This window comes from Stegastes partitus, unplaced genomic scaffold (genome assembly GCF_000690725.1).
Source record: "Stegastes partitus isolate 25-593 unplaced genomic scaffold, Stegastes_partitus-1.0.2 Scaffold508, whole genome shotgun sequence".
NCBI classification, from domain to species: Eukaryota; Metazoa; Chordata; class Actinopteri; family Pomacentridae; genus Stegastes; species Stegastes partitus.
The window spans coordinates 166,895-194,787 of NW_007578239.1; the positions used below are offsets into that span (position 1 = coordinate 166,895).

Below are 27,893 nucleotides of genomic sequence, written 5' to 3' on the forward strand. Positions count from 1 at the left end.
ACTCTGCAGCAGCTTCAGGAGCCACCGTCAGTGGGTTCAACCGGGTTCGCCTCAGATAGACTGAACTCACATCTATCTATCCATCTGTCTGCCTGTCTGCTTATCCATCTATAAATCTATCTGTCATCTATCTACAGTATGTCTGATAGTTTATTGGACAGTTTCACATATTAATGCTGTTTTTTTGCCTCCTTCTGAATTTTACGTTTATATTTTGGGGGTCTGAAGCTGATCAATAGTTTCTGATCAATAAATCAGCAGCTGAATATGTGTGTGTGTGTGTGTGTGTGTGTGTGTGTGGAGGTGATTTGCATTTAAAAAGTGACAGCCTCAGCAGCCGGGAGTTTTTACCGCACTGCTGTCCATCCTTCGTCTGATCCATCACTTCTCCTCCTTCATCCTGTTCAGCCTCCAAATCCTCTGAATTCAGCTCCAGCCTCCATCTTCCCCTCATCCCTCCATCATCCCTCCATCATCCCTCCATCCCTCCATCCTTTCTTCATCCTCTCCTCCATCTTCACTGGCCTTTCCTCCCATCATCCATCATCCTGCTGATTTTAAACAGATTAAAGAACCTGAGTGAGAATACATCCACATATTGTCTATGTGTTGGTTCACTGAATTAATCATTAGAGCAGCTGAACAGGGTATCGAGGAGTTTTTAGCACAAATTTGTAGAAAACCATAAACTTGTCTGTTTCCATCGACTCCTGCTGTGAGAAGATCTGTTGTTAAAGAATCTGAGGAGAATTGTGGAAACACTGAATGAAAATTTAACCAATTTATAGAAAATTGTTCCTGTTTTAAGCTGATCTTTTAGTTTGTCCACAGCTACGTGTTAAAAGAAGAGTTTAAAGTCCGAATGAGTAAATGCAGGCAACAAATGTGTTTAAATTCTAAAATAATGGAGTCGAAGCAGGAAACCGTTTCAGATTTTGAACTGCATTTGTAGAAAACCTTGAAAATGTCAGTTTTCATTGACTGGTTGATGCAGATCTGATTTTTAAAACCAGAATCCTTTAAATCCTGAGAGGCTGATCAGGAAAATTCACCAAGAATTAGAATGAGCTCAAACTGACGCCTAAATCTGTTAAATTATTCACTAAATTATACTTTTATAGTATATATATAAAAGGTTAAAAATCATCTGTGAGCTCCGTTTTATTCTCTGTGTCACACGGACCGAATAAAGAACCTAAAAGAACAGATGAGTCCTTAAAAACGTTTTTATTTCACCAGGAAAAGATTTAAATTATTGTAACGGCGTAAAATAACACATGAAAGGCTTAAAACACAAAGACGTTCTAAAGTACTGAAGGTTCTTCATGTCTGTAGTAGTTCTTTGGTTTGGTGGCAGAGCTGCAGCCAGACATTGTTTTATTCTGGATGAATCTTTTCATCGATAAAATAGCAGAAAACTGAGAAATGTTCATCACAGTTATTACAAATCACAAACCGACATCTTAGAACATGTTGTTCTGTCTGACCAACGGTCCAGAACCCAAAATATTTAAAGTGTTCTCATGGAGGGAGCCCAGAAATGCTGCACATTCTTGATATTTCAAGTCCTGTTATAAAGAGAGAACCGGGTGGATCCACGATGAACTATCAGGAAAATGGTTCCTTAAAGAATTTACTTTTGCTAAACGTCCTTGGAGCCTCATTTATGGAGCCTAAAGGAACCATTTTGATGGTACTTTGCGGCACCTTTGTAAGCTCTTTAAAGAACCTCTTGCTAAATATTTAATTGTAGAACTAAAAATGATTCTTCTGTTGCATCACTGAAAAGAACTACTTTTGGTTCCAGTTAGCACCTTCATTGTTCTAAGAGTAGAGAACTGTATCAGTTCCACAATCATTTTCTGTTCAGGTAAATCACAGCAGTAACACTAAAAATAAAAGTACTAATAAAGTGAAATATTCTACAGGAAATGTGCTGCTTCAAAATCAGTTAGATTCAGATGATCAGGATCTGAAATCAAAATAGAACCTGTTGGTTCTATAAAGAACTATCATGAAAATGGTTCCTAAAAGAACCTCATTTCTTTCGAGCACCATTCATGGTGCTGAAAGGAACCGTTACTTGATGGTTCTATGAGGCACGTTTGCGAGTTCATTTGAAATCCATTTAAAGAAACTGTTCTGTAGAGAACATATTTTTTTACTTCAGTTCATTGAAGTTCCTGAAAGAACCATCTGCAAATTGTAGCCTCAGAGTGTCTTGCTTAAAATAACGATGATCAAGTCCTGGTGTCGAGGTAGAACCAAGTGGATCAACAGAGGACTGCTTAAAAATGGTCCCTTAAAGAACCTATTGAAGTTTCTGTTTGGCATCTTTTGGGGGTTCTTTAAAGAACCATTGGAAGACATGATTCATTAATAGACTTTCATCCAGAAGACCAGAGTTTACGTCCCATCTCAGAATGAAGTTTGGTTTTCTGTTGTTTTCTTTCGGTTTTCACTCTTTCTGGTTCCGTTTACGTACATTTCTCACTTTGTTAGAACCTTTTACATGTTAGAACTTGAGTTCAGACAGCAAAATTAATCTGTTAGAGTTTAGAAAAATATCCTGGTTCTGGTTAAAATACGACTCTTTCACCTCATGTTGAATGTTCTCCTCCATTTTTTGGGTTACCATGGTGACAAGTCCCTCCCATCTCTTCTCTGATTGGTTGGCTGAAATGGTGCGACAGTGAAATGAGCAGGAAACAACATCAGCTGCACAGTCAGTGACATAATAGTCAGGATTTGAACTTCTCACAGTTCATCTGAGATTTTAATGTTTAAAATGTTCTGCTGACAGAAACACTGCAGGTGGATAAACTCACCTGTTTCCAGCATCCACTGATAACTGTGAGGCATTTAGGGAACATCAGGAAACTGCAGTGTCTACTGGTGACTGCAAGGCACAAAAGTAATTGTAATTTAGAAAAAAGGAGATACTTTCATTAAATACAAACCAACAGTAGCTGTTATAAACACCAAATTTCACACATTTGGTAGTTTACGATTCAGATTTTCATGCAGACTTTAGTTTGGGTTTAGCAGCTTCTTTACACCAGAAATGCAAAGTTTAATTGATTAGTTTTCAGCTATTAAATTAATCTCCAACTATTTTGATCATTAATTATTAACAGTATAAATTCTGTGATTGTTCATTAATGTGAATATTTTTTGGTTTCTTTCCTCTTCTGTGACAGTAATCTAAGTATCTATGGACAAAACAAGACATCTGAGGAAACTCTGATCCACATTTTTCATCATTTTCTGACAATTAAGAGACCAAACAGCAGCTCGACTCATGCAGAAAATAATTAAGAAATAATCCACGATGAAAATAATCATGAGTTGCAGCCTTTGAATGAGCCTGCATCAAACCAAACTCCATTTGGAAAAGCTCCAGTTTAAACCCAGACAGAGCATTATGAATTAATCCTTTTTTTTTACCTCACATTTGGTCGCCTCCAACAAGTTTTAGAATCAGGATGAATTTCTGCCAGTTGTCGTGTAATGTTCAGGTGGAGGTTTTTTGGAGGTTTCTTTGCTGTTGAAGAGAAGGAAAGAACTGGAGCTGCAACGAACAATCGATTAGTTGTGAACTATTAAATTATTCTCCAACTAATCAATTTGAGTATTTTTAAAATAAAAAGAGTCTAAATTCTCTGATTGCAGCTTCTTAAATGTTTAAATGAAATCAAGCTTAATGTCTTTGGACAAAACATTTGGCGCTGAGACTCCTGCAGCTGTGAACAGATGTGTCATCGCAGCAGCTCTTAACTAACAGTTTTTATGTCATCGTCATGGTGACGCTGCCTCCCCCATCCTCATCATCCTTCCCCCTGCATAAATCTCCGTTTTGTCAGGTTACCTCAGGTTCTAACTGAGTCCTCCAGTGTTTGATTTCAGTTAGTGTCAATACTAATTCAATCATGTCAGGTGTTTTCATGCATGGATTCTGATGTCAGCACTTTGTCTTGTTTTCTTGTTTCAAGCCACATACACTCTTTGTAGAGCAATTTTTAATTTAAAAAATAAAATAGTTGTTTGAACTGACATTTTAAGAAAACCTGGTTGCAAACAAACGTTTATATGAATTCTGTTTTTTTGCAGATTAAACCTCCTGCAGTATGAAGGAATAATAATAATAATGTGGGTTGCATATATATGTGGACTAGAACACATGATACGTTCTTTGATGTGAGCTTTTGAAGCCTTTAAGCGAAGGTTTTCATGTTTCTATAAAAGTTCTGTTTTGGTTCTTCACAGTGATGCCATATATGAACCAATTTTAGCCCAGTTTCTAGTGAACCATTTAGCAAGAGCTTCTTTACAGAACCCTCGACACTCATCAATGGCGCTTCAAAAACGTAAACAAAATTGCGTTCTTTAAGGAACCATTTCCACGATCCTATTTTGATAACAAGATCATCTTTAAAGTGTTTTTTTTAATGCAAAAATGTTAAATGTTAGAGTCTGCAGCATTTTCATGGGTTCCTTCCACTATAGCACGTTAAATATTTTGGGTTCTGGGTTGTTGTTCAGACAGAACGTCATGTTCTGACTGTGATGAACATTTCTCTGTTTTATCAATCAAATGTTCATCTCGTATGAAATAACGTTTAGCTGCAGCTCTGATTTCACGCTGTTACCTGCTACCAAACTAAAGAACTCCAATAATCATGAAGAACCTTGAAAGAACCTCATAGTGAAGAACCACCCCCAGATTAAAGAGGTTCTTCAGCTGGTGAGAACCTTCTGCAGAACCACTTAAGAACAGAGCAGCTTTGTAAACTCAGGGTGTGAATGTGGTGACTTCAGGTGTGTGTTGGATTTTTCAGTTCTCTCACAGCTAAGGACATACAACTCAGATGTTAAGAAATCAGCAGATTGAGGGGCAGTAAAAAAAAAGAAAAAAAAAATGAAAGTGCTGTGTCATTCTTCCAGCTACTGCATAAAAGTGCTTGGTCATGTCAGACAGCCTCCCTCTGCAGCAGCTGCTGTCACTGGCGTCCTGGTGCGTTCAGGTGTCGGTACAGAGTGTGGTTTTCAGGGCATCCTGGTGTGTTCAGGTGTTGGTTGTGCGTTTGGTTTTAAAGGCATCCTGGTGCGCTCAGGTGTTCTTCCTGTGTTCGTAGAGAGCAGTTCCTTCGACTGACGGATCAAACATAAGAACGTGCTGAGGCAGCAGATCAGCGATGCGTTTACTGTTCTGCTGCTGATACGAGCTGCTGCTGCTTTATTTTAACCTGCTGATACACTGCTGAGAGTGTGTGAGTGTGTGTGAGTGTTTGCGTATCCTATTTCAGTCTCATTGATTACAGCAGCAGGTGGGGGATGGGCGGGGCTCCGTGTGGTTGTCGTAGCGATAAAAAAATGACAGTGTGTTTTGTTTTGTTCTCCTGACAGCACCAGACGGGTGGAGCTTTATGTACACAGAGAACACACACAGTAACACACACATGGATCTCTACTGTTCTCTTATTGACTCTGCCCATCGTTCTTCACTGTCCACTGTTCTCTGCTGAGTCTATCATTCTGTTCATCACTGCTCTTTACTTTTCCCTACAGTAGTTTGACCCGACATGTTCCGGCTGTTTCCCTGTTAGTTCTCTAGTTGCTGTGACTCCGTTCTCCTCTGTGCGTGTCACAGTCTGTAGCGTGTTCTTTCAGCAGTTTGACGGTTTTCAGGTGAGACGCAGCTCATCCAGAGTGTGTTCTCATTAGATTAGTAATTCCCTCCTCTCCGTCTACACACACACACCTGTATGTCTGTACCTGCTGAAGCCTCTCGGTTCTGCTCTTTGACTGGACTTTTGCTTTAAATCGAGAACCAGTAATTCTTCTCTAAATAGCTCCTCCACAGAACTCCTTTTGTTCTGAAAGGGTCCTCACATGGCAGGTGTGAGCGGCGGGTCCTCACATTGGCAGCAGCGCCGGCACACACACACCCTCCTACGTGGTATTGACCAGCTGATCTGCTGACTGTGTGGGCCGATTGGTCAGTAGGAGGTGGTCATGTGATTTATGGCTGCATCTCCATTTAATGGCCCTGCAATCGTCCCTCCTCGGTGTGCGTTTTTGTGTGTTCCTATGTGTGTTTTTATGAGCGCATGTGCGTGTGTGTGTGCTCATGTATTATAGATGTACCCCTCCCCCCTCCACAGCTCAGCAAGCAGCAGCAAGCTTCCTCCTCCTCCTCCTCCTCTTCTTCTTCTTCTTCTGCTGCTTCAAGTCTTCTTCCTTTTTTTGCTGCTTAATGTTTACTTTTTCTTCTGCTACTGCTCTACATATTGTTCCTCTGCTTGATATCGTCATCTGTTTGTTGTTCTACGTTGCATCTTCTGTTTCATATCTTCTTCTTCTACATTTGCGTTACATCTTTTTCTTTCGCTTTATATCTTCTTCTGCAGCTTCTCCTCTCCTCGTTGTTTTGTTCATTCAGCATCTAAACATCAGTCAGTCAGTCAGATGGCGCCTTGTTTTAGCTGAACACAGACGGCTGTGGACTGATGGGAAATGTAGACGAGGCAGTGATGCTGATGTCACAGGTGTGTCCTCTGAGTCACAGGACGGGAAAGACGGCGGGATTAAACAGCGTTTAAGTGGTTTTATTGATCGTAAATGAAGCACTGTGGCTGATCCTCTGCTGGTCGCTGCCAAGTCTTTGTATCACAGGCATGTCAGTAGAATCTTAAATAATGGAAGCTGAAATAGAAATGCTCAAACTCAAGAGTTTAATACAGAAGTGTGAGGAGAGACTAGACTTCATGGTCTTTAGCAGGCTTACTACGTTTTAAAAAAGGAAAAAGATCAGCAAATCTTGTTTTTAGGCCGACATTGTTACGTTTATTTTGCACCCAGTGGTTGTTAATTGACAAGACTTCTTACAATTTCGTGTTTTTTTAAATGTCTTAAAAGTCTTTAAATACGGTCTTCAAACTTAGGCCTTGGTGACAGAATTAAAACAAGGTATCGTGATGAACCGCTTCTTCGATAATCTCAGCAAATAATTCATTTTCTGTTACATTTTTCCTTACTGTGGCTCATTTTTCACTGCAATATAAAATCCTGTACCGCCGTACCACCATAAAGAACAAGAGAGAACTCAATGTCTGCTGTCAGTATGACACAAATCATTGATTTAAAAAAAATGTAAAAACCTGGAATCAACATGTTCAATGTGTTTCCAGGTGTCCACAGGTGTTACACACACACACAAAAATGAAGGCTCGACACACTGTAGGTATTTAACTATTTACATATTTATGATTTTTTATACTTTTGGCTTCTCTGCTCTGTGGAAACACTTCCTGCCCTTCAGCCGAAAAGTCCCTGAATTTTTGTCACCTGACTGCTCGTCATCTTATCACAACTGTAGTCGTGTTTTTAAGCAACCTTGACATCAAAAACAACAAATTGGAGTTTAAATATCACTCAGTATTAATCTGATGCAATTACCAGTGTTAGTATGTCAGTCCAACCTTCACAATGATGTTCATCTAAATCAATAACTTAGATTTTTATCTTGCGACCATGCGTTGTAGTAAGTGGTGGGAATAAGTCCCCTGAGTAACTTTTTAGGGTTTATTTAGCTCCTCCTACTCAGGTGTCAGTCGGCCAATGGGATTATTTGTAGCTCCTGAGGAATGTGTTTCAAAATGAAATGCTTATTCGATGTGCAACCTGGATGTGTTCAGTCCAGTTCGTATAATTGTAAACAGTTTGTATGGTTCAGCTGGAGATATAACGGGGGCAGGTGGATGTTGGGCGTCTTGCTCGTGGGCACGCTGGCAGCTGTTCCATCGCTCTGCAGCGTCTTGTGGTTGATCCAGCTGAGGAAGTGCAGTATAAATAGTCCTGAGCCAAAGTGATTACAGGCAGTTATTGAATTGAATTAAGGCATTAAAAGGTCGGTGGATGGCTGAGGCGAAGAGCTCTAACTCTGCCGCACCTCCATCTGCCCCACTGTTGCTTCCTTTAAATAGATTCCTGCAGATAATGTCCATTACCTCATACCGAAGATGAACAGGAGGCTTGAGGCTGTTTACCGGGAAATATTTACATTCTCCAGCTAAAGTCAAACCAAACTTTGAATGACTTTTTGTTAATGGGTTCGAGTCTGTAATTGTTTTGTATGGCAGCTAAAACCTTAGCGATGGCTTTGCTTCTCGTTGTTGTTATCTTCATCTATTTGTGGTGGTTTTGTGTCTCTTTTAGTTTTTTCTGTCTCTTTATGGTCCTTTTCAGTTTGGTTGTGGTCATTTTGTGTCTCTTTAAAGTCGTTTTCTTGTCTCTCTATGGTCATTTGGTGTCTCTTTGCAATCAGAAATCTAGACTGTTGCTGCATGAGGTCCCATACGTTACCACTGAGGTCACGCTGCACCGCAGACAGTTCGATTGTGATGATTGTGTTCCTAAAGAAAATCACATCTATGTCACATATAAGAGAAAAAAAACAGAATTAGGTCACAATCACCTGCAGCCTGAAAACCACACACAGACACACACAGACACACACAGACACACACCAGAACGTGTCTCTGGGGAAGCTTCAGTTGGAATCAGGGCGTTTCAGGAAATTGATCCTGAAGGACGTTTGGTTCTAATATCACGAGAACGTTTTATATTTGACCTCGTGTCTGCTGTCGGTAACACTGAGGAACCACAAACACGCAACACCTGACTGAGATTTATTAATTACTCAATTCATAATCAGCAAGTTCATTAACAAAGGAGCTGATTATCAGTTTTCTGTTTATTAAACTAAGCTGTTCACACGCAATGAAACCATCAGAGTTAAACTGAATCAGGTTTAGAGTGAATCAGGTTTAGACTGAATCAAGTTTAAACTGAATCAGGTTTAGACTGAATCAGGCTCAGACTGAATCAGGTTTAGACTGAATCAAGTTTAAACTGAATCAGGTTTAGACTGAATCAAGTTTAAACTGAATCAGGTTTAGACTGAATCAGGTATAAACTGACTTAGGTTTAAACAGAATCAGGTTTAAACTGAATCAGGTTTAAACTGAATCAGGGGACCCTGTTGGCAGGTGTGACAACCACAGTGTGTCTGTGTGAGTGTAGATGAAGGTGTTTCCAGCTGTGAAGGAGCTCAGTTCAGGTGTAAGTTTGTCAGTTTGTGTTTTGAAGTTACCTGCTTCAGTTAAAGTGTAGCAGTGAGTTGTGCAGTTCATAGACTGACTGTAACACAACAGGCTCCTGAGAACAGACACACAACAGGCCCTTAAACCTCCTTAACAGGAGTGTTGTCAAGTCACTTTATGTCTCTTTCTAGTCTTTGTCTGTCCGTGTGGCTGCTTTGCATCTTTATGCAATCATTTTGTGTCTCTTTGCAGCTGGTTGTGGGTATTTTTTGTGTCTTTATCTTTTGTTTTACATCTTTGCAGTTGTGTTCTATCCGACTGAGGATGTTTTTGTTCTATTTGTAGTCACTTGTTGTCATTTTGTGTCTGTTTTTGTCTGTTGCTGGTTGCTTTACATCTCTTTGTGGTTATTTTGTGTATATGTGACATTTTATCATCATTTTGTGTCTTATTGTGGTCAGTTAATTCAGAAGCTCTGGTTTTAGTTGCTTTATGTTTTATCTTTTTTTTTAAATTTCTTCTCTTGTTTAACAAATACACAAACAAATATCATTTGTGGCTCATCTATAGATGCAGGTGTGTGTTTGTGTGTCTTCCTGTGTGTGTGACTGAGTGAGTGTGTTTCACCAATAAACCGATGCAGCTCCATCTTGTTAATGAGACATTCATCGCTGTACCTCATTCAAAGTTTGGTCCCACTATCGGAGATGTTCTCTGAAGGCTACAGGAAGGTTCTTAATAGGTTTGTGGTTTATTTACACGTTTTACAGAAGTAGATGAATTAGTGTGAAATGAAACTCACGGTACATTCAGGTTTAAATAAATCACAGATAAAACCATTGTTCAGTGATCAATACTCTGAGGAGAAGCTCTGCTGTGATTCTTCTTGGTGCGTGTCAATACCTGATCAATACTTTATTGATTATGCATCAGATGTGATGCTTAATGAGTTTAACAGATGTTTTAGGAGCCAATCATGGAGAGGTTGTTATTTCTGATGCTGCTTTCGTGGATATTCATTTTTAAAATGAATTTTAAAAGTTTTTTTTCATTTAATTAATTAATCTTTTTTGTTTTTATCGTTTTCTTATACAGTCACACTTCGTAAAATTAGTGAATTTCAGTTTGGACAACTCTCACAGAAGTTAAAAAGAGTTTATTTATAGTCAGGATTGACTCTTTGTGGTGTAGAAGAATCCAGCTGTGATCTCACAGCAGAAATTCCTTCAGTCTGACATCTGAGTGACTTTGATGCTGTGAGATCAGATTATTTATCTTTGCCGAATAAAATCCTGCTGAACTAAGACATTGGGACAATTCTGCAGCGTGTTGATGTGTAAGAATGTGCAGGTAGGAGCTGAGCTGTGAGGACACAGATCCAGAGCGACGCTGGCTGCCAGCCGCCACCCGACTAAAAGAAGATTATCTATTGATTCCATGACTCACTGCATCCTGGGAAAACGGCTCGATTACCCAGAGTGCCTCAGTGCAGCGAGGAGGGGGAGGGGAGGGAGGATGCTGCTGCAGAGGATTCTCTTCATGCGATCATAAATCTGCATGTGATACTCAGATCCTTTACAGGATTTCATGTGTAGGATGCAAATATCCTGAATGCAGATTTCTAATACAATTTAAAAAAAAGAACTGTTTCCTTTCAGTCAGACTGAAAACTAAAAAAAGATTCATGTAAAATCTGATTTTTCAGGAAAAATGCAGCAGTTTGTTTTCCTGAATTTAACACAGACAGTTGTAACATTTAATATTTAACATGGATATGTATTGCAGATATCTGCACACTGTAAAAAGGAATCTGTATTTTTTTTAAAGAAAAGGAAAAACAACTGTGAGAATTTGGAAGCAGATGTGCCAGAAAAAAAGTCAAATGGAGTAAAATACTGTACTGTTAAAAAAACAACAACAACAAACACTACAACAACAAAAAACTACAAACATGACAGCAAAACTCAAAATAAAGATATTTTAGTGGATTAAAATACTTTAAAACAGTCTATTGATGTTGTCACTCAGATTAGTGTTTGTAAAAATACTGAAATCTTGACTTTTAAAAAAAAAATGCAAGTTAAATATTTTTCCTGTGATTATAACAGTTATTATCTGTAATTTATCAAAACAGGAAACATTTGTAAAATAACACTTTAAATATTATATGCCACTTGTCAGTCCTTAGAATACATTATTTTTCCTTCAAATATTGGCAAATATCTGTAAAATAATAAGATTTTGTTCAGATTTAAATGCAATAAAACAATGTAATTTTACAGTCAAATGTAAAAGAACGATTCAAATACAGATGTAGCTGTTGATGTCTTATTTTTACAATAAATATTATTGATGCGTTCATGTGTTCATCACTTCCATGTTGCAGCTACTGAAGAAGATTTTATATCTGCTGCTTTATGAATGTTCCCTCACAGATCACCAAAGTTTTTTTTTTATCTTCATCTATAAAACAATATCATAATGTATTTGTTGATTCTATTAATTATTGGCAAACTAAACCTGCAAAGGTATCAGATCAATGCAGTGAAGTGAAAAATACAATATTCCAGTTTGAGATGTAAGGACTGGGAGTAGGGTGTCGCAGAAAATGGTAAATGTGAATGTGGCTTTCGGTTATGTTTGGCTGTCTGGCGAATCGGGCTGGACCCAAACAGCTGAATAGCCGACTGTTCGTTCGCTGTGTATTGGAATCGGAATATCAGTTCATCGGGATATCTGCTGCCCCATCTGACTGAATACTCATCTTTCTCCCTCCTGCTGCCACCACGGAAACGGTACCGTGACCGCTAACCTAAACACCAAAACTGGTCTAAGTAGCCAAATGCTGCCTGTGCGTCCCGCCCGCTTGAGCCTGTTTGAACGAACACACCCGCCACCACCACATGGCACCCCCAGATATTCGGGATATTCATCATTAATTGGGGCCGAATATCCGAAGAACAGAAATAGCTATTCGGACCAGCTCTACTGTATTATGAGTGTCTGACAGCCACTGTTAGTTTAACTAGAGTTCAGACTGAACTACAGAGATCTCTAAATGTACTTCTGACTGATCAGAATAATGTTCTCGATATCTGGAATAAAAACTCGTCACCATCTTACAAAGACTCGTCACAATAGTTTAAATGCTGGATAGTTCAACTCACCTAATGAATACATGAGCTGAGTCTAACAATCCAGCAGTAACACCAGTAAAATGTAAAAACATGAGCGACATCAGGACGGCATCATCAGTGTCTGATATGTAGTGTATGTGTGTTATTGTGTAACTCGTCCAAACTGAAGCACAGACATGTCTGTCGTTTTGTCACATTGACATCGCTGACGTGTGTAGTTTCATTTCAGGACAGTGAAACTCTGCTGGATAGCGCCTTTCCATTACATTAAGCTGTCTGGTGAGAGACAGCAAGACTGTGTTGTTAGTGTCTGATAAGTAGTGTTGGGAGGTGTTGTTTGACGAGTCCAAAGTGAATCACAGACATCTTTAAACTTATTTAAATTGACTGGACAGAATAATGTTACAGACACAGTTGTAGTAAAACTTGGCTTTTCATTGTGTCCAGCTGTCTGGGACATCAGGACTGCATTACACGTGTCTGATAGGTGGTTTTTGTGACAATTAGTCAAACTGAATCACACAGATCAAGCATTAGTAACCAAAAATGTAACTTAAAACACAGCGCTTCAGTAAATGTACTTAGTTACTTTCCACCACTGGTGCAGGACTGTGGTATTCCATCCTTTAACCTCTTTAACCCGGCCTCCTCCTAATCTCTTACCCCTCCTGCCCCGGTCCATTAACAGCCCCCATTATAAGCCCCATCCTCCTCCTCCTCGTCCTTCCTTTTTGTCCCTCTATTCACCCCGTCCGTCCCTCTGGCGTCTCCTCCGCAGAGAACAAGTCGACGTCGGTCTGACCGTTTATTTATAGACCCAAAGAAATAAAGAAAGAAGACAGACGCTGTGTGTGTGTGTGTGTGTGTGTGTGTGTGTGTGTGTGTGTGTGTGTCAGGAGGGTTTGATGTCACTCGTCTTTTATTCTGACTCTACTGTTTCTACTCTGTGGTCACATCGGAGCGTCCATATTTTGCATGGTGTTGTTGTTTCTGTATAAGTGAACACAGCAGACGTGTTTCAGACGCATCAGAACGATCTGTGAAGCACTTTAAAGGTGAAATCCTGAATCTGTCTGGTTGAATTTGTCTGAAGCCGTCACGTCTGAACCAACTGCAGGCTGCTTTTTGGTTTGAATTACCGCATAGAAGATGCGATATTGTATGAACGACCTTCTAAAGGTCAAGCGTCCGAGTGAAGACGCACCTGATTTATCACCTGATTGTTCTCTAACAATGTAACGAGGAATCGGTGGTAATTATCCCTTTGAATCTCCAGCAGCAGTTTCTGTCACATTTTTCACTGTCATATAAAGTCCTGCACCTTTATATGAACAGAACGAAGGAGGAGAGAGAACTCAGAAATGTTTACTGTCATTATGACACAAATCATAAGGAAGTTGAATTTCTTTGATTCCTGATTTAACAAAGATTTATTTATTTTTTTTTAAAAACCTTTATTTAAGACAGCTTTTAATATATTTGTTTCCATAAATGTACAAAATGACTCACAAAGTGTTGAAATGTCTTAAATTCTGATTCAAATTACTCAAACCCTGTCCAGGACGACAAACATTCCAAATGTCTGAAACCTAAAAATGACATCCAACATGTGAGAAGTGATCCTTAGTGTGTGTTGGATACTCCTTAAACGTGTCCAACATTATTCCAGTTTTGTCCAAGATGACTCAGAACTAATCCAATACGACTCCAAATTACTTCTTCAGACTGCTCTACACATCGTCAGAATGATTAGTTGTCTTTAACAAACAGGTTTCTTGATCCCGGACAAGCCCCCAAGTGATGTGGGAAATCGCTGAAACTAATAAATCTTACAACACAGAAACACTTTAATTAATTGTTGATAAAGCCTCTCTACAGATAGACCTGCAGTCTGTCCCTCTGACCTCTACTTCACTATTCCACAGACGTCCCCTGTTATGCTCAATAATAGATAATAACTGGTAAAATGATCCCCAAAGAAGTATTGATTTACAAACTGTAAAAACAATTATATTATTAGTTCTCATTACTAGGTTATTATACAGACTTTCCTTGTTCTCCTAAACTAAATTTAATATTTAGTAAAATGACAGAAAATTACATGAAAAAAACATGTTTATGAAGGATTGAAAATTTTTCAGTCTAAATTTGTTGTTTTTACAGAATTTCCACCATTTTGTTAAATTCCAGATGATATCTACTAAAATCACAGATTATCTTTATTTACTTTATTTTTAATTAATTAAAAAAAACATTTCCACATAAGTCTGTTTTTTAAGTGTTCTTTTAGGATGTGGGACTATAAAATTATACAGTTTTACTGTATTGAAATCAGTTTTTTTTTAAAAAGTCTATACATTTTACAGATGCTGTTTGAAAGAAAAAAAAATTAGTGGTGGGATGCGATTTAAAAAAAACTAGAGGCTTTGTGATTTTTTGCGAATAGTCAATAGCAAGTTTTTAAATTTAAATATATTTTTGTTGACAGCTGAATCAATAAATAGACATTTACATTAACTTAACCAACAAAAATATTGTTTTTCATCTATATTTGTCTTTTTTTTTTTTTTTTTTAAATCTGTCTACTACATTCACAGATTTGTGCAAACTCAAAGTGCAATTAAAGTGATTATGTTCAACATTTTACGACTTTGTCTTAACATTCTTAGTTGCACATTTTGCACACAACCACGCTCTTATCTAAGCTGCAATGCGGTCTCGTCTTCCATCACTCAATCCATCCTGTGCATCTTCTTCGCAGCTGGTAAACAAACTTTAGGTGCATTAGCGCCACCTGCCAGGTTGGAGTGTGTTTGTGCATCAGTGTTAGCAGTGAGGCAGAAATTAGAGAACTGACAAAGGTGAGATTTTTTTAACGCGTTATTTTTTTCTATAATTTAATCGAAATGAACGCGCTGAAGTCCCAGCACTAAAAAAATAAATAAATAAAAAATGTGAATACGAAGGATTAAAAATAGTAATAGTTTTATTGTTATTTTAGGAAAAAAAATCCCTATTTTGTTAAATTACAGATAATATTTAATAAAATCACTGAATTTAAAAAAAAAAATCATTTACATGTTGCCTGTAGAAGAAAAAAACATGCCAAATTGATACTAGAGAATAACAGACTTAATTTTCCGCCTCATGTTTCAGTGTTGGGAATAAACAGAGGATTCCAGAGTCGCTGCTGCAGGTTTTAGGTTTTCAGCCTCTTGTTGTTGTTGTTCGTTCATGTGTGTCTGAATCCTGAATCAGCTTCATGAGACGTCAGAGGAGCTTTTTAAGAATCAGACCTCTGAAGGTGAATTCAGTTTGTGGCGAGCGCTCAGAGCACAGATGGACTCTGGGTCGAGCCAGAGACCCCAGAGGATTGTGGGTAACATGGCTGGCTGCTGGCGTGGTTCACTGCTAACACACACACACACACACACACACACACACACGTGTACAGTGTGTGTAGTGATGCATGCAAACAGACACACACTCTGCTGGCATCACAACACACTCTGACACCTGAGGTCAACGTCCTGATTTAAGTCTGCATGACAACACGAGCAGAGGAAGGAGAGGAGGCGACAATATGTTCAGGAAAGAAGGAAGGAAATAAAGGACGACACAGAGAGGACGCCAAGGTCAGAAAATAGAATAAAGAACGTGAAAGGGGTGAAAATGAAAAGGATTGTAAAGAAAGAGGACAAAAAAGATTGTAAAAGAAGAAGGAAGGAGCTGAAAGGAAGACATATAATATCCCCTAAATATGGATAAACCTCCTCCCTGACCTTCCCAGAATCAGCTGATTGTTTATCTGCAGTAACTTTGGTACATTTAATGAAGCTCTGCAAAGTTTCACCTTCATGCTTTAAAGATTTCACAGTTACAGGCCCTGGAAGTACATGGAGGTGGCTCCAAATGTCACACTTATCCATCATTTCTGAACCTCATAACTTCATCAGTACACTGTAAAAAATAATTAAAAAGAAAAAAAATGTTTTTACCGGTAGTATTTGGAAGAATTTACTGCTTTGTATTGTATTTCCTGTTTTTTGTTTAAATAAATGATTACTAGAAAATCACCCAAAGAAGTAATAATTTACATATTAATCTTAAACAACACTGTAAAAAATGTCCACACCAAAAATGTGTGTATAAAGAGTTGAACAAATGGTGAATGATTTTGTTTTTGATTTTACATTTTCTAGTAGAATCACAGAAAAAAATAATGAATTTACTTGATTGCAAAAAAAAAAAAAAACAACAACTGGATAATGTCCATGTAAAATATCTATATTTTTACAAATTGTGATTTAATCTCTTACAATGTGTGACCATTAAATCACACAATTTTACTGTTTTTTTTAAAGGTTGTAACCATTTATTTTGCACTTTTCTCATTTTGACATATTTTATCATTTTAATGAGAAGTTTTGTCATCGTAATGAGATGTCGACCTATTTTCTTGCTATTATTAGACACCAATTTATTCCAATTTCTGACTTTTCCAACAGCACATCAGCTTTTCTGACCAGCACTAATATTAGCCTTTGTCATAATAGTTTGGTATATTGTTACAACTTTCACATAGAAATTTGCCTTAATAACATTAAAAAGGAGAAACTACCTAATTGTAACACAAGGTCTCTAATTTTTACAAGAAATGTTGTTGTTTTAGTGAGAAGTTTTTGTTGTTTTTATAAGATCATTTTCATGCCAATATGACATATTTTCTCATCAATGATTGTAACAATTTAGTTTGTATTTACAAGTAACTGGATCTCAGTCTATGTGCAAATATGTCATAACATGAAAAGCAAAGCCCCCCATTTCCAATGAGTTTTATTATTTTTACGTGACATTTTGTCGTAATGTGATCCTTTAATTGTTTTATAGGACCATTTCATGACATATGTTCCTGTCTTTTTAGGCACCAGTTTTTCCTTTTAATGACTTTTCCAACATCATACCAGCTTTTCAAACAAACATCCAAACTGATGACAATGTGTCACTTCATCTTGTTTAACAAATGTCCAAACTAGGTTTTATATGTCCGTATATCAGTAAAACAACAAACTTTCACCATGAAATCTGAAACTTGTGCATTCAGTTATAATGAGAAACGTCTTGTTTTTCAGGATCCCTTCATGACATATTTTCTTGCTAATGTTTTATACCAATTTAATCTAACAGCTTTTTTAACGCCACTGAAATGAACTTTTTCCATCATAGGTTGGTATATTGTTATAACTAACTTCCACGTGGAAATTTGTCTCAATAATATGAAAAAATGTGTTTAGTTTCTGTTTATTCCACAAAAATAGAAATAATTATGGGTATCAAAGTGAGGTCAGAAAACCAGACAGATTTTAAACTGATCATTTTTGCACACTTCGCTGCCGCCTGTGTTGTAGCTTCCGTTATCTTCCAGTTATTTGAACAGCAGCAGCATCACTGACTCCCCTCCCCCATCCTCACCCCTCCCCCCGCTCTCCTCCCTCCTCTCCCATGGCTTCGTCTTCGTCCTCCTCTTCCTCTACCTCTCTGCAGAGCTGCAGGCTGCTCACTCGGTCACATGAATCACATTAATTTGGCCGTAAACACACACATGTCCACATATGTGTTTAATAGAAAGCTTCATTACCATCAGCTCACAGCGAAACAGTCCATGTATGAAATATATAGGAAACATCAGAGGCAGCTGCAGAAACACACCGACAGCTTTGGCTCTGAATTAAAATATGAAACCACTTCATCATCTCTGACCCGCTTCGACCTCATGACCTCGATTTCAGTTTCCAAAATGACTCCTGCAGTTCAGCTGTGAATGTGAATATAAACTGTATTTATGGTGGACTGCAGTATTTAGCGTTCAAACCTTATCAAATATTAATTAAATGAACTGACTCTGTGTGATGAAGGTGTGTTTATTTTGTTTGACTTGCTCATCTGAAGCAGTTTTTTTTTTCAGCTGAATTATTGTTGAATTATTAATGCTGGACTCTAAAATGTAACCGAACTGGGTCAAAAGGATCTTTGTTGTATCCTATCACATTTTGTAGCATCAAATAGTGCATTCAGCATTTCAGCGTGTTGTGTGGCATCATATTATGCCATTTAGCATTACATCAAGTTGTGTAGCATGGATTTTTAGCATCGTATCATGTTGTTTGATATCATATCATGATGTGTAGCCTGTAGTTTCACAGTGCATAGTGCTATTTAGCATTGTATAGTGTTGTGTAGCATGTCGTTAAGAATTGCACAGCTCTATTTAGTTTCTGTTTGTGATGTGTAGCATTGCTTCACATTGTGTAGCATTTTATCACACCATGCCATTTACCACTGTTTTGAGCTGTGTAGCATGAAGCTTAGCATCGTATCATGTTGTGAAGTATCATATCGTGTTGTGTAGCATGTAGTTTAGCGTTGTATCATGTTGCGTAGCATGTAGTTTAGTGTTGTATCATGTTGTGTAGCATGGTATCATGTCGTTTAGCATTGTATCGCATCATGTGGCATACCACGTTGTGTAGTTTGTTGGTCAGCATTACATAGTGCCATTTAGTTTTGTATTTTGTTCTGTAGCGTTTTATTTTTATTTTTGACATCATATTGTGTAAATGATATTGTGTTATGTAGTCTCTTATTGTGTTGTGATACAAGTCATTTAGCATGGCGATATTTAGCATTGTATCACGCAGTGTTGGTCACATCGTTTAATTTTGCATCGCATTGTGTAGCATCATTTAGTGTCATATTGTTTAGGATCGTATCACATTATGTAGCATGTAATTTAGCATTGTATCATGCAGTGTAGAATCATATCCTGTTGTTTAGCATCAGATTGTGTTTTGCATAATGTAGATTAGCATCGCCCAATGTCTTTAGCATCATATCACACTATGTAGCATGTTGTTTAGAATGTTATTGTGTCATTTAGCCTTTTATTGCACTGCGTAGCATGTTGTTTAGCATCATATTATATCCCTTAGCATCTTATTGTTTAGCATCATGTTGCAGTTTAGTGTCATGTTGTGAAATAGATCATATTGTTTAGTATCGCATCACAGTTTTTACCATCATATCATTTAGCGTCATGTTGTGTCATGTTGCGTAACCTTGCATTGCATCGTTGCATCACATTATACTTTTTAGAATTTTCTGGAATTGCGTAGCATATAGTTTAGCATCATATCATGTTTTGCATTGTATATTGCCATTTAGCATTGTATTGTGTTGCGTAGCATCGCATCATGACATTTAGCATCGTACCGTGTTGTGTAGCACATAGTTGAGCATTTTAGTGTATTTTATTTAATGTATTTTAACAAATTTTACTGTATCATATCTTATTTTACTGTGACGGATGTCATAATACAGTATCATGTTATATCCCATCATATTTATTGTTTCGTGTTTTGGTTCAGTCCAGTTCTTCAGCTGCTGATCCTCGTTTGGTGATGAGTTGGTTGCAGTTTGGTTTTAATCTCCAGAAACGGAAAGTGTGTGTGTGTGTGTGTGTGTGTGTGTGTCAGGAGGGTTTGATGACACGCTAACAGACGGTAAACATGTTGCATCAGTCAGGTGATAAATTACAGACGTGTTCACAGCCAACACAGTTGAAACCTGTTTTATACTCAGTTGTATTTTATATTTTGTATACTTATAATTCATATAGTTTTAGATTGTTTTTATACATTCCATTACTATGACAACAATTATGACATCATTTGCTAGCTTTCTAGTTTTAGACTCTCGTATTTTTAAGTTTGATATTTGAAAGCTGTGATCTGCACGTGCTCAGTCTGTCTGGAACCAGAAGTCTGCACAGGGAGGACGTTTACATATAAAGTGGATTTCTATTGGTTTTTTATGCAGGTTGTTTAGTTCTAAATCAAATATAATATATGAATAATAATGAAAATCTCCAAATTTATATTCTGTCCTTGATCGTTGCAAACATGGAACCCGACTGTCTGCGCTGCTTCAGGATCAGCAGGACCAACAGCATAAGACTAGAAGTTCAGTGCAGAAGTAGTTTGTTACAGCAGCTGTTTGTGTCTTTGTGGTGGTTTTGTGTCTCGTTGTGCTTCTTGTGGGTCTGTGTGTGTGTAGCTGGTAAACCAGTCACTATAAACCGACTCAGACTGACAGTTGTGTTCAGAGCTGCTGCAGAAGCGTTGAGTTGGCTCCAGACTTTGGAGTGATGGCTACTTCCTGGAGGAACCTGTGAATTGGTCCAAAGGTTGTGTTTATTTCCTGCAGCAGCGGCCAATCAGGACATCCTGGACACAAAGTGAAGCACGTGAGAGGTGGAGTGATGTGCTGCAGAGCTGATTAAACATTTATGTGCTGATCTTAGACCAGGAGTTAGACCCCGACAGGAAGGAACCAACCAGCTGATTTCAGAGTCACATGTGGACCATCAGGTCCAGATCTGATGGTTCCAGTTCTGCTGTAGAACGATTCACTCAGATGAATCATTAATAAATGTCCTTCATCCTGCAGAGCTGCATCCACATATATACACACACACACACATATATATATACTGTATATATATATATATGTGTATACAGAGGCAGTGAAACAGGAAGCAAGTAGAGAGGCTCTGATTGGCCCATTTAAAGGCAGCGAGGATGCTGATTGGCCGCTGTAGGGCTCAAAGTGTCATCTAACCAAGAATGGTGACAACATAAACAGTCCATTTAATTGATTGATTGATTGATTGATTGATTGATTGATTATCACAGTCAAATATGGTGTCACTGCTGACTCAACAAGTTTGAGGGTTAAACTGTAAATTTGTTAACTTGTGAAATTTTACAATATTTCATAATGTAATAATAAAATTTTAAAAAAAGTTCTCATATTTAAGCTGCTTTGCTAACTATTGCAGATTTCCTTTTTTTTAATTATCAGTTTTCCTCTCAAAATCTCTTAATATCTTCTTTTGTTTTATGAATTTATTTTAGTTTAGCTTTAATTGGTTTTATTTTCATTTTATCTTTTATGAGATTTTGAGCGAAGTTTTAGTTCAATTACATTTATTTTTTCATGTTATTTAGTTTTTATTTGATTTTAAACTGATTTATTTTTTCATTTTAGTTTAATTTGTATTTTGTTGTAATCTTATATTGTTCTATTTCATTTAGCTCAGTGTAGCTGGTTATACTTTTATCTTATCGTAGCCTGTGTTTTCAGTTTTTAGTTAATTTTATTTTGTTTGACTCACATGCTGTGCAGCTGTATCAGAGGTTATCTGGCGGCTCTGTCTATCTCCTGGACGTCTCACAGATCAGATCAGTGAAGGTCGATGAGTCCTCTGCTGTCACTGCGATGCCTTCAGGGTCTGGACTCACTCAGACACTCTGTCTTTATTACAGCTCAACAAACCTGAAACGCAGAAATAAAAACGGATTCATGAAAAGAGAAATAATCTCCTGATGAATCATGAATCTGATTTTTCCCTAAAAACATCAAATCTTCAGATTCCAGCATCGGAAATCCAGTTTAGCAGAAAATAAAGTGTTTTAATGTGAAAGATCAGCTTCACATCAAACTAAAGCCGACTGAGGAACAGAATGAAGTCAGGTTTTAACCAATCAGCTGATCTTTAAATACTCTGACGTTGTTCTTCACCGCGTTGGCTGAAACATTTTTCCCATCAGCCCCTGCTGCTCCGTGACGCCTTTATGAGGTCTGACAGGTGTGCGTCTGTGTGTTTTTACATCATTGCATGTTTGCGTGTTTTTGTGTTTCTTTTGTTGATGCCAGCAGCTGATTGGTGGAGGGATCTTATCGGCTGAGAGCAGGCCCGTTTCCCATCATGCTCAGCGGCTGTTTGTCCTGAAACCCACACAGACACACACGTACAGGTGTAGATGTGACCAGAAGTATCTGGACACATCAGCTGCACGTGTCTGCTTTGTGCCTTTGTGTGACATTGTGGCCTCGGGTCGCCGTTGTGTATCTGACATCATCTGCATCACACACTGAAATCGGTCTCAGTGGAGGAACGACACACACCTGAGGACAGATATTTTTAAAAGTCAAAGCTAATGGAGGATTTAACTACGTCTCCCATGGTGCATTTCAGCAGCAAACGTCCAGTCAGAGAGCTGCAAGAAGGTGTTGTTGGGGTTTAGTTTTTTAACTTGCTGCCGGTCTGACCCGAGGATCATGGGTAATGTAGTGTTCAGAGCATGACAGCAGAGGATCACGTAGTCAGAGTGTGACACAAGGGGATCATGGGTAATGTAGTGTAAATCTTGTGCAGTTTGTGGCGTTTGGAGCTGATCAACTGGACAGAACAAATCACAAACCTCCAGAAATCAAAGTGAGACCTTTAAAATCCACTTTAAACTCAAACAGACACACAAAAAAAAAACAGAATCAAGCAATAAACACTTAAAAAATCGTAAACAGTGAAGCCAAGAAATCAAAACCTCATAAAAATACACTCTTTTTCAAAACTGCACCATAAAACTGGACTCTAAGTGTCCACAAAGAGCAAATTAATGCTTCGACATTCATAAAACAGGAGATAAAACTGAACCGGCACAGGAAGAATCAGACAAACATCCAGAACCAGACAGAACTTTAGAACCTGTTGAAAAATAAATCAATAAATGATAGTAATAATAATAAAGTGCAGCCTCAGAGTTCGTCAGCTGGTCCAGCTTCATACTGCAGAGTGTGTGTGTGTGTGTGTGTGTGTGTGTGTGTTTGTTGTGGAGGCGGCTGATCGTCTATTTCTGTCTGTATTGATCTGATCTGCAGAGGAGAAACACACACACACAGATTTGCGATTATTCCAAACTGAGTGTGTGTTTTCTGCCTCTGAATGTTTCCATCATCAGTTGACTTCGTTTCCCAGAATTCTCTGCTGCAGCTGTTTGTTTGGTGACTCCAGATTCCAGCTTTAAACTGACAAAACTGAAGATCTGAAGATTTTAAGTTAGAAGCTCATTTTTTTAGCAAAGTTTGTTCAGAGTAGAGTGTGTGTTTGTGTGTTTTTGTCTGAGTTTTATTTGCATTTCTGTTTGTGTTTAGTGTGTTTTGTGTAAGTTTGTGTTTAATGTGCATTTTTCTGTTTTCTGTGTGTGTTTATGTGCAATTCTGTGTGTTTTATGTATGCTTGTGTGTTTTATATGCATTTCTTTGTGAGTTCAGTGGGTTTTTGTTGTTTTTCTGTGTCTTTGGTGCGCATTTATGTGTTATTGTCTGTGTGCTGATATGTTTTTTTCTGTAATTGTGTGAATAGGTGTGTTTTCTGTGTGTGATTTTGTGCATTATTGTCTCTGTGTTTCATAAGCGTTTCTCTGTGTATATTTGTGTACATTTTTGTGTGTTGAAGGGTAGAGTGTAAAATTTTCAGGAAAGACATCAGCAGATCATTTTTTAAATTTTTTATTTTTTTTTTTAAATATATGCTCTCTCTTTGTCAACAAAGTGAAAACTTTACGTAATCTTATCCGGAGTTATAGTTTCACCTCAGATTGTTTTCAACATGAATTGATGTAGTTAATTTTGGACTACAGTACCCACAATCCCCCAGCACACACCTGTGTCGCCCTCACAAAGTACCCACTGGAACTTAAACTCAGACACTGTGATGTAAGACTGCAAAGGATTGTGGGTCAGAAAGTTTACTGCAAACTGCAAAATCTGACGATATGTAGTAGGACATGCCGGTACTTTTGGAATACTCTTTGAACACACTGTGTGTTAGGACAGACAGAATGTTTTCCTGGTGAACTGTGTGTTTTGGTTATACTGATATTGGAACTGACTGCAGCTCCCATGATGCCTCAGCTGCAGATTATTGATTAGTAACTAATCAGCTGATATTTTTGATGAGCAATGCTAACTGCTAAAGTTTACATTATGTGAGAGGCATGCTAATGCTAACTAGCAGTTTTCTATTGCAGCAGGACACCGTGAGCCACTCGATGTCCCAGTTTGTTGAGCTGCTCAGTTAAAGACATCAGTGAGGAGATTTTCATTATCTGCAAGTTACACAACAGTAGAACAGACACAGACACACACGTCTCGGTGTACGATAACAGAAATCCATTTAGTGTAACTGGAAACGGGTTTACTTTCAATTAGCCTTTACTTCAGTCTGCCTCAGCTGCTCTCCTGTAGCCTGAGCATAGACTTAAAGACATTTTAAAGACAGGTTTCTGTACAAATATCTGTTTTAAACTTATTTTAAATTTTTATATCATCGTGAGCTGCAGCCCGAACTGGGTTACTGTTGTCTCTTGTTGAATTGAGGTTAATTAAAAATAAAGTTGTGTTCTTTGTGCGACAGAGAAAACATTTTGCTGCTTCCAGCTCCGTAACTCTGATCACTTGCTTCTTTTGTTTGTTTCATGAGGATAAAGTTGGTGTTTTTTTCACTGTTGGCTGAAGACGTGTGAATGACCCTGAGAATATCTTTACTGTTTTTTTCTGACTAATCTGTGAAAATAATCTACAGAAATACTGGATCACACCAAGTTGTAGTATTTTAATTTACGGTTGTGGACTCGTCTGTTTGTTTACAACTTTTTGTTTCTCTGTGAGAGATTTTTCAGAATGCCACAGGATTGTGTTTATGCATTGACAAAAAGCAAATACAAAGAGGCACAGAACGACTACAAAGAGACGTAAAGCAACTGAAAAGAGACAGAACAACTACAAAGGCACGCACAGAGATGTACAGTGACTGCAAAGAGATTTGAGGCGACAACAAATCAAATCAGGTTTATTGTCATGTTGCTGTACATACACAGTAGTACAGGCAAGATGAGAGAGTGTTTCTTCAGGATCATTTCATTAGTAGTAGGTTTTGGTGAATCAATGTCTGGGATAAGACACTAAACGTTCACTCTCGCTGTCTCCTGAAGGGGGCGCTGCGTCCATGCGTGCCGCCATTCGTTGAACATGGTGAACCTCTTCAGGTCCTGGAAGGTCTTCAGGGACACAAAGACACACATGATGGTGTGACGATGGTGAAGCTACAGATGCTGCCCAGAGCTAGCTGTCTGTCTGCATCCCCTCCAGCTGTATGTCCGTCTGGGATGCTGTCATGGAGACATGTTTCTGTTAAAGCAGACACACAGCAGTCCCTCCACTCTCTGTGGGTTTCTCTCAGCAAACGTAGCTCGTCCAGCTTGTTATGGAGGGAGCGGACATTGGAGAGTAGGAGGACGGTCCTGCTGGTCTGGAGGGGTTAGCCTTTAGCCTAGCATGGATCCCAGCTCTCTTCCTCCTCCTTTGTTTACGTTCGTACCGTTTGCGTTTCCTTCTCTCTCGGGTAACTGCTGGTGTCGTCTCCGATCGGACTCCATGTTGGTGTCGTATGTCCACATCACAACTGATCGCCGCAATTCCAGCACCGTCCACTGTCCTGACGCCCAGCAAAGTCTCCCGGCCGCAAGGTTTGTGGAATGAACATCTGGGATAGACAAGACACTCAAAGCGTTCACTTTCATTGTCTCCTGAAGGGGGCGCTGCATCTATGCGCGCCGCCATCACCGTGGCAACAAAGGCACAGAGTGAAAACAAAGATAGAAAAAATAACTACAAAGAGACATAAAGTGACTAAAACAAGGCACTTCATCCATCAAACCTCGACGTGGCCGCAGAGTTGCGGAGTTACAGAATAAAAGCCGGTTTTAAAGCTGCTGTTTCCTGTCTGCAGGCTAAGGACAGCGACGATGATGAGGAGGTGGTGCAGGTGGACAGGGACCACTTCATGGATGAGTTCTTCGAACAGGTGAGACACACGGACCCTTCTGACCCCCAACATACTGCACATGTCAGTGTTGAAATCCTCATTTAATTACATGTAAAACTAATAAATCTGCCTCCTTCCTGGCGCTCAGACTGCATCACTTATGACAGGATGTGATGTATTTAAAACAATGTCATCAAATATCTTTTTTGGTCCAACCAGCAGCCAAACATGTAAACATCTTCACAGCTCAGTGATTTCAAGGAAGCGTCAGCATCAGTTCACAGCTGGATTAGATTATCAGACGCTGAGAGCAGCGATCAATAGCAGTATTGGTTCTGCTGTGTGGTGGTGGGAGAGCCGAGACCAGCAGACAGCTGATGGAGGAGGATCGTCCTCTAAAACAAACACACAGACGTAGATCCTCCATCAGCTGTGACATTAATCAGTGGTGCTGGTTCGACTCAAATTTCTGATTTAGTTAAGAAAAACTAAAATTCTGGCGCATTGATGATTAGTTTTAGGATGAAGACTTGTTTAAGGGTTAGTTACTGACCACAAAGAGGCAGGAAGTGACCTCAAAGAGACAAAAAAAAACTTCAAGAGACCTGAAGCAAGTGCATCGAGACATATATGACCACAAAGACACGCAAATCCACTACAGGAAATGCAAAATGATTACAAAGTGGCACAAAACAACCACAAAGAGATGCAAAATGACCGCACAAAGATGCCAACAACATACAACAAAACTTTTACAGAGACACAAAACGACCACAAAGACACGCAAAAGTCCTACAAAAAGACGCAAATCAGCTACGTACAGAAGCAAAAGACGCAAACAGACCATAAGTAGACATAAAGTGACTTCAAAGAAACACAAAACAACTGCAAAGAGATGCAAAATTACCACAAAAAGACACAAAAATGCAAAGAGATGTAAATTTACCATAGTTTCTGTTGTCCTTTCACTATGAATACAACAGGAATAATGAGGTCAAAGTGATGTAGTGTTGCTAAGACTGCGTTGTGACTGTCAGTGTTGAACTTTGTGTTGCTGTGTTCAGGTGGAGGAGATCAGAGGCTGTATAGAAAAGCTGTCGGAGGACGTGGAGCAGGTCAAGAAGCAGCACAGCGCCATCCTGGCCGCACCCAACCCTGACGAAAGTAAGACGACACACAACCACACGAACACACAACAGCAGCGAACACGTCAGCTGTGTGAGTGCAGGTGAAGGCTGGTTGTTGGTCACTGAGACGGAACAAAGACGTCTGATTCTGAAATGGTTTCCTGAACGTTCTCTAAAGAACCTGCAGCTGAACGTTTAGGGAACACTTTATAGAACATTTCCCTACAAAACAGCCTCACGATATGAAGGGAAGAACTTTCTGTAACACATTTCTAAACATGTTGTGGTTCTGATGATCTCATTGGTTCTGGAGTGAAGTCGGTAGAACCTCAGCAGTATGAACGTTGTGTCCCCAGTGTGCTGTTGGTTTTATGTACTTTAGCAGCTCATCGGGGACTGAGCCAGTGGAGCTCTAAACGCTGCTGCAGGCTGCACATTCATACAAACAAACAAAGAAATAAACAGGAAGAACAGAAAAACGTCCCACAGCGACCAGTTTGTGTTTCGCTGACGCAGCAGTTTGGTGGAATCGTATCGTTTTACTTTAAGGTTTCTGATCACTTTGTCTTTCACATTAACCGGAAGAGGCTTTTATTTGAAGCACTAGCAGGGTGTTTATCACACAGGAACAGTTGAAACTTCCTGCACCAGTCAGGTCTGAATACAGTTTCACAACACTGGAGAAAATAGACAAGAAACACGTGAGAAAGACGATGAACCAGGCAGCTGAACAGCAGTGATACAGGTTAGAACCTCCTGCTGTAGAGGATGAACATGGCAACACACAGTCAGTACAGAC

At 38.8% G+C, this 27,893-nt stretch overlaps 1 protein-coding gene across 1 annotated transcript in view; it reads left to right on the forward strand.

The window, feature by feature from the left end:
- stx1b (syntaxin 1B) overlaps nt 1-27,893 on the forward strand; it is a 78,108-nt gene that overhangs the window by 26,720 nt on the left and 23,495 nt on the right. Inside the window, exons 3-4 of the mRNA XM_008287593.1 lie at nt 25,932-26,006; nt 27,032-27,131. Of these exons, the coding sequence (XP_008285815.1) occupies nt 25,932-26,006; nt 27,032-27,131 (175 nt within the window). The remainder of the gene's footprint in view (nt 1-25,931; nt 26,007-27,031; nt 27,132-27,893) is intronic.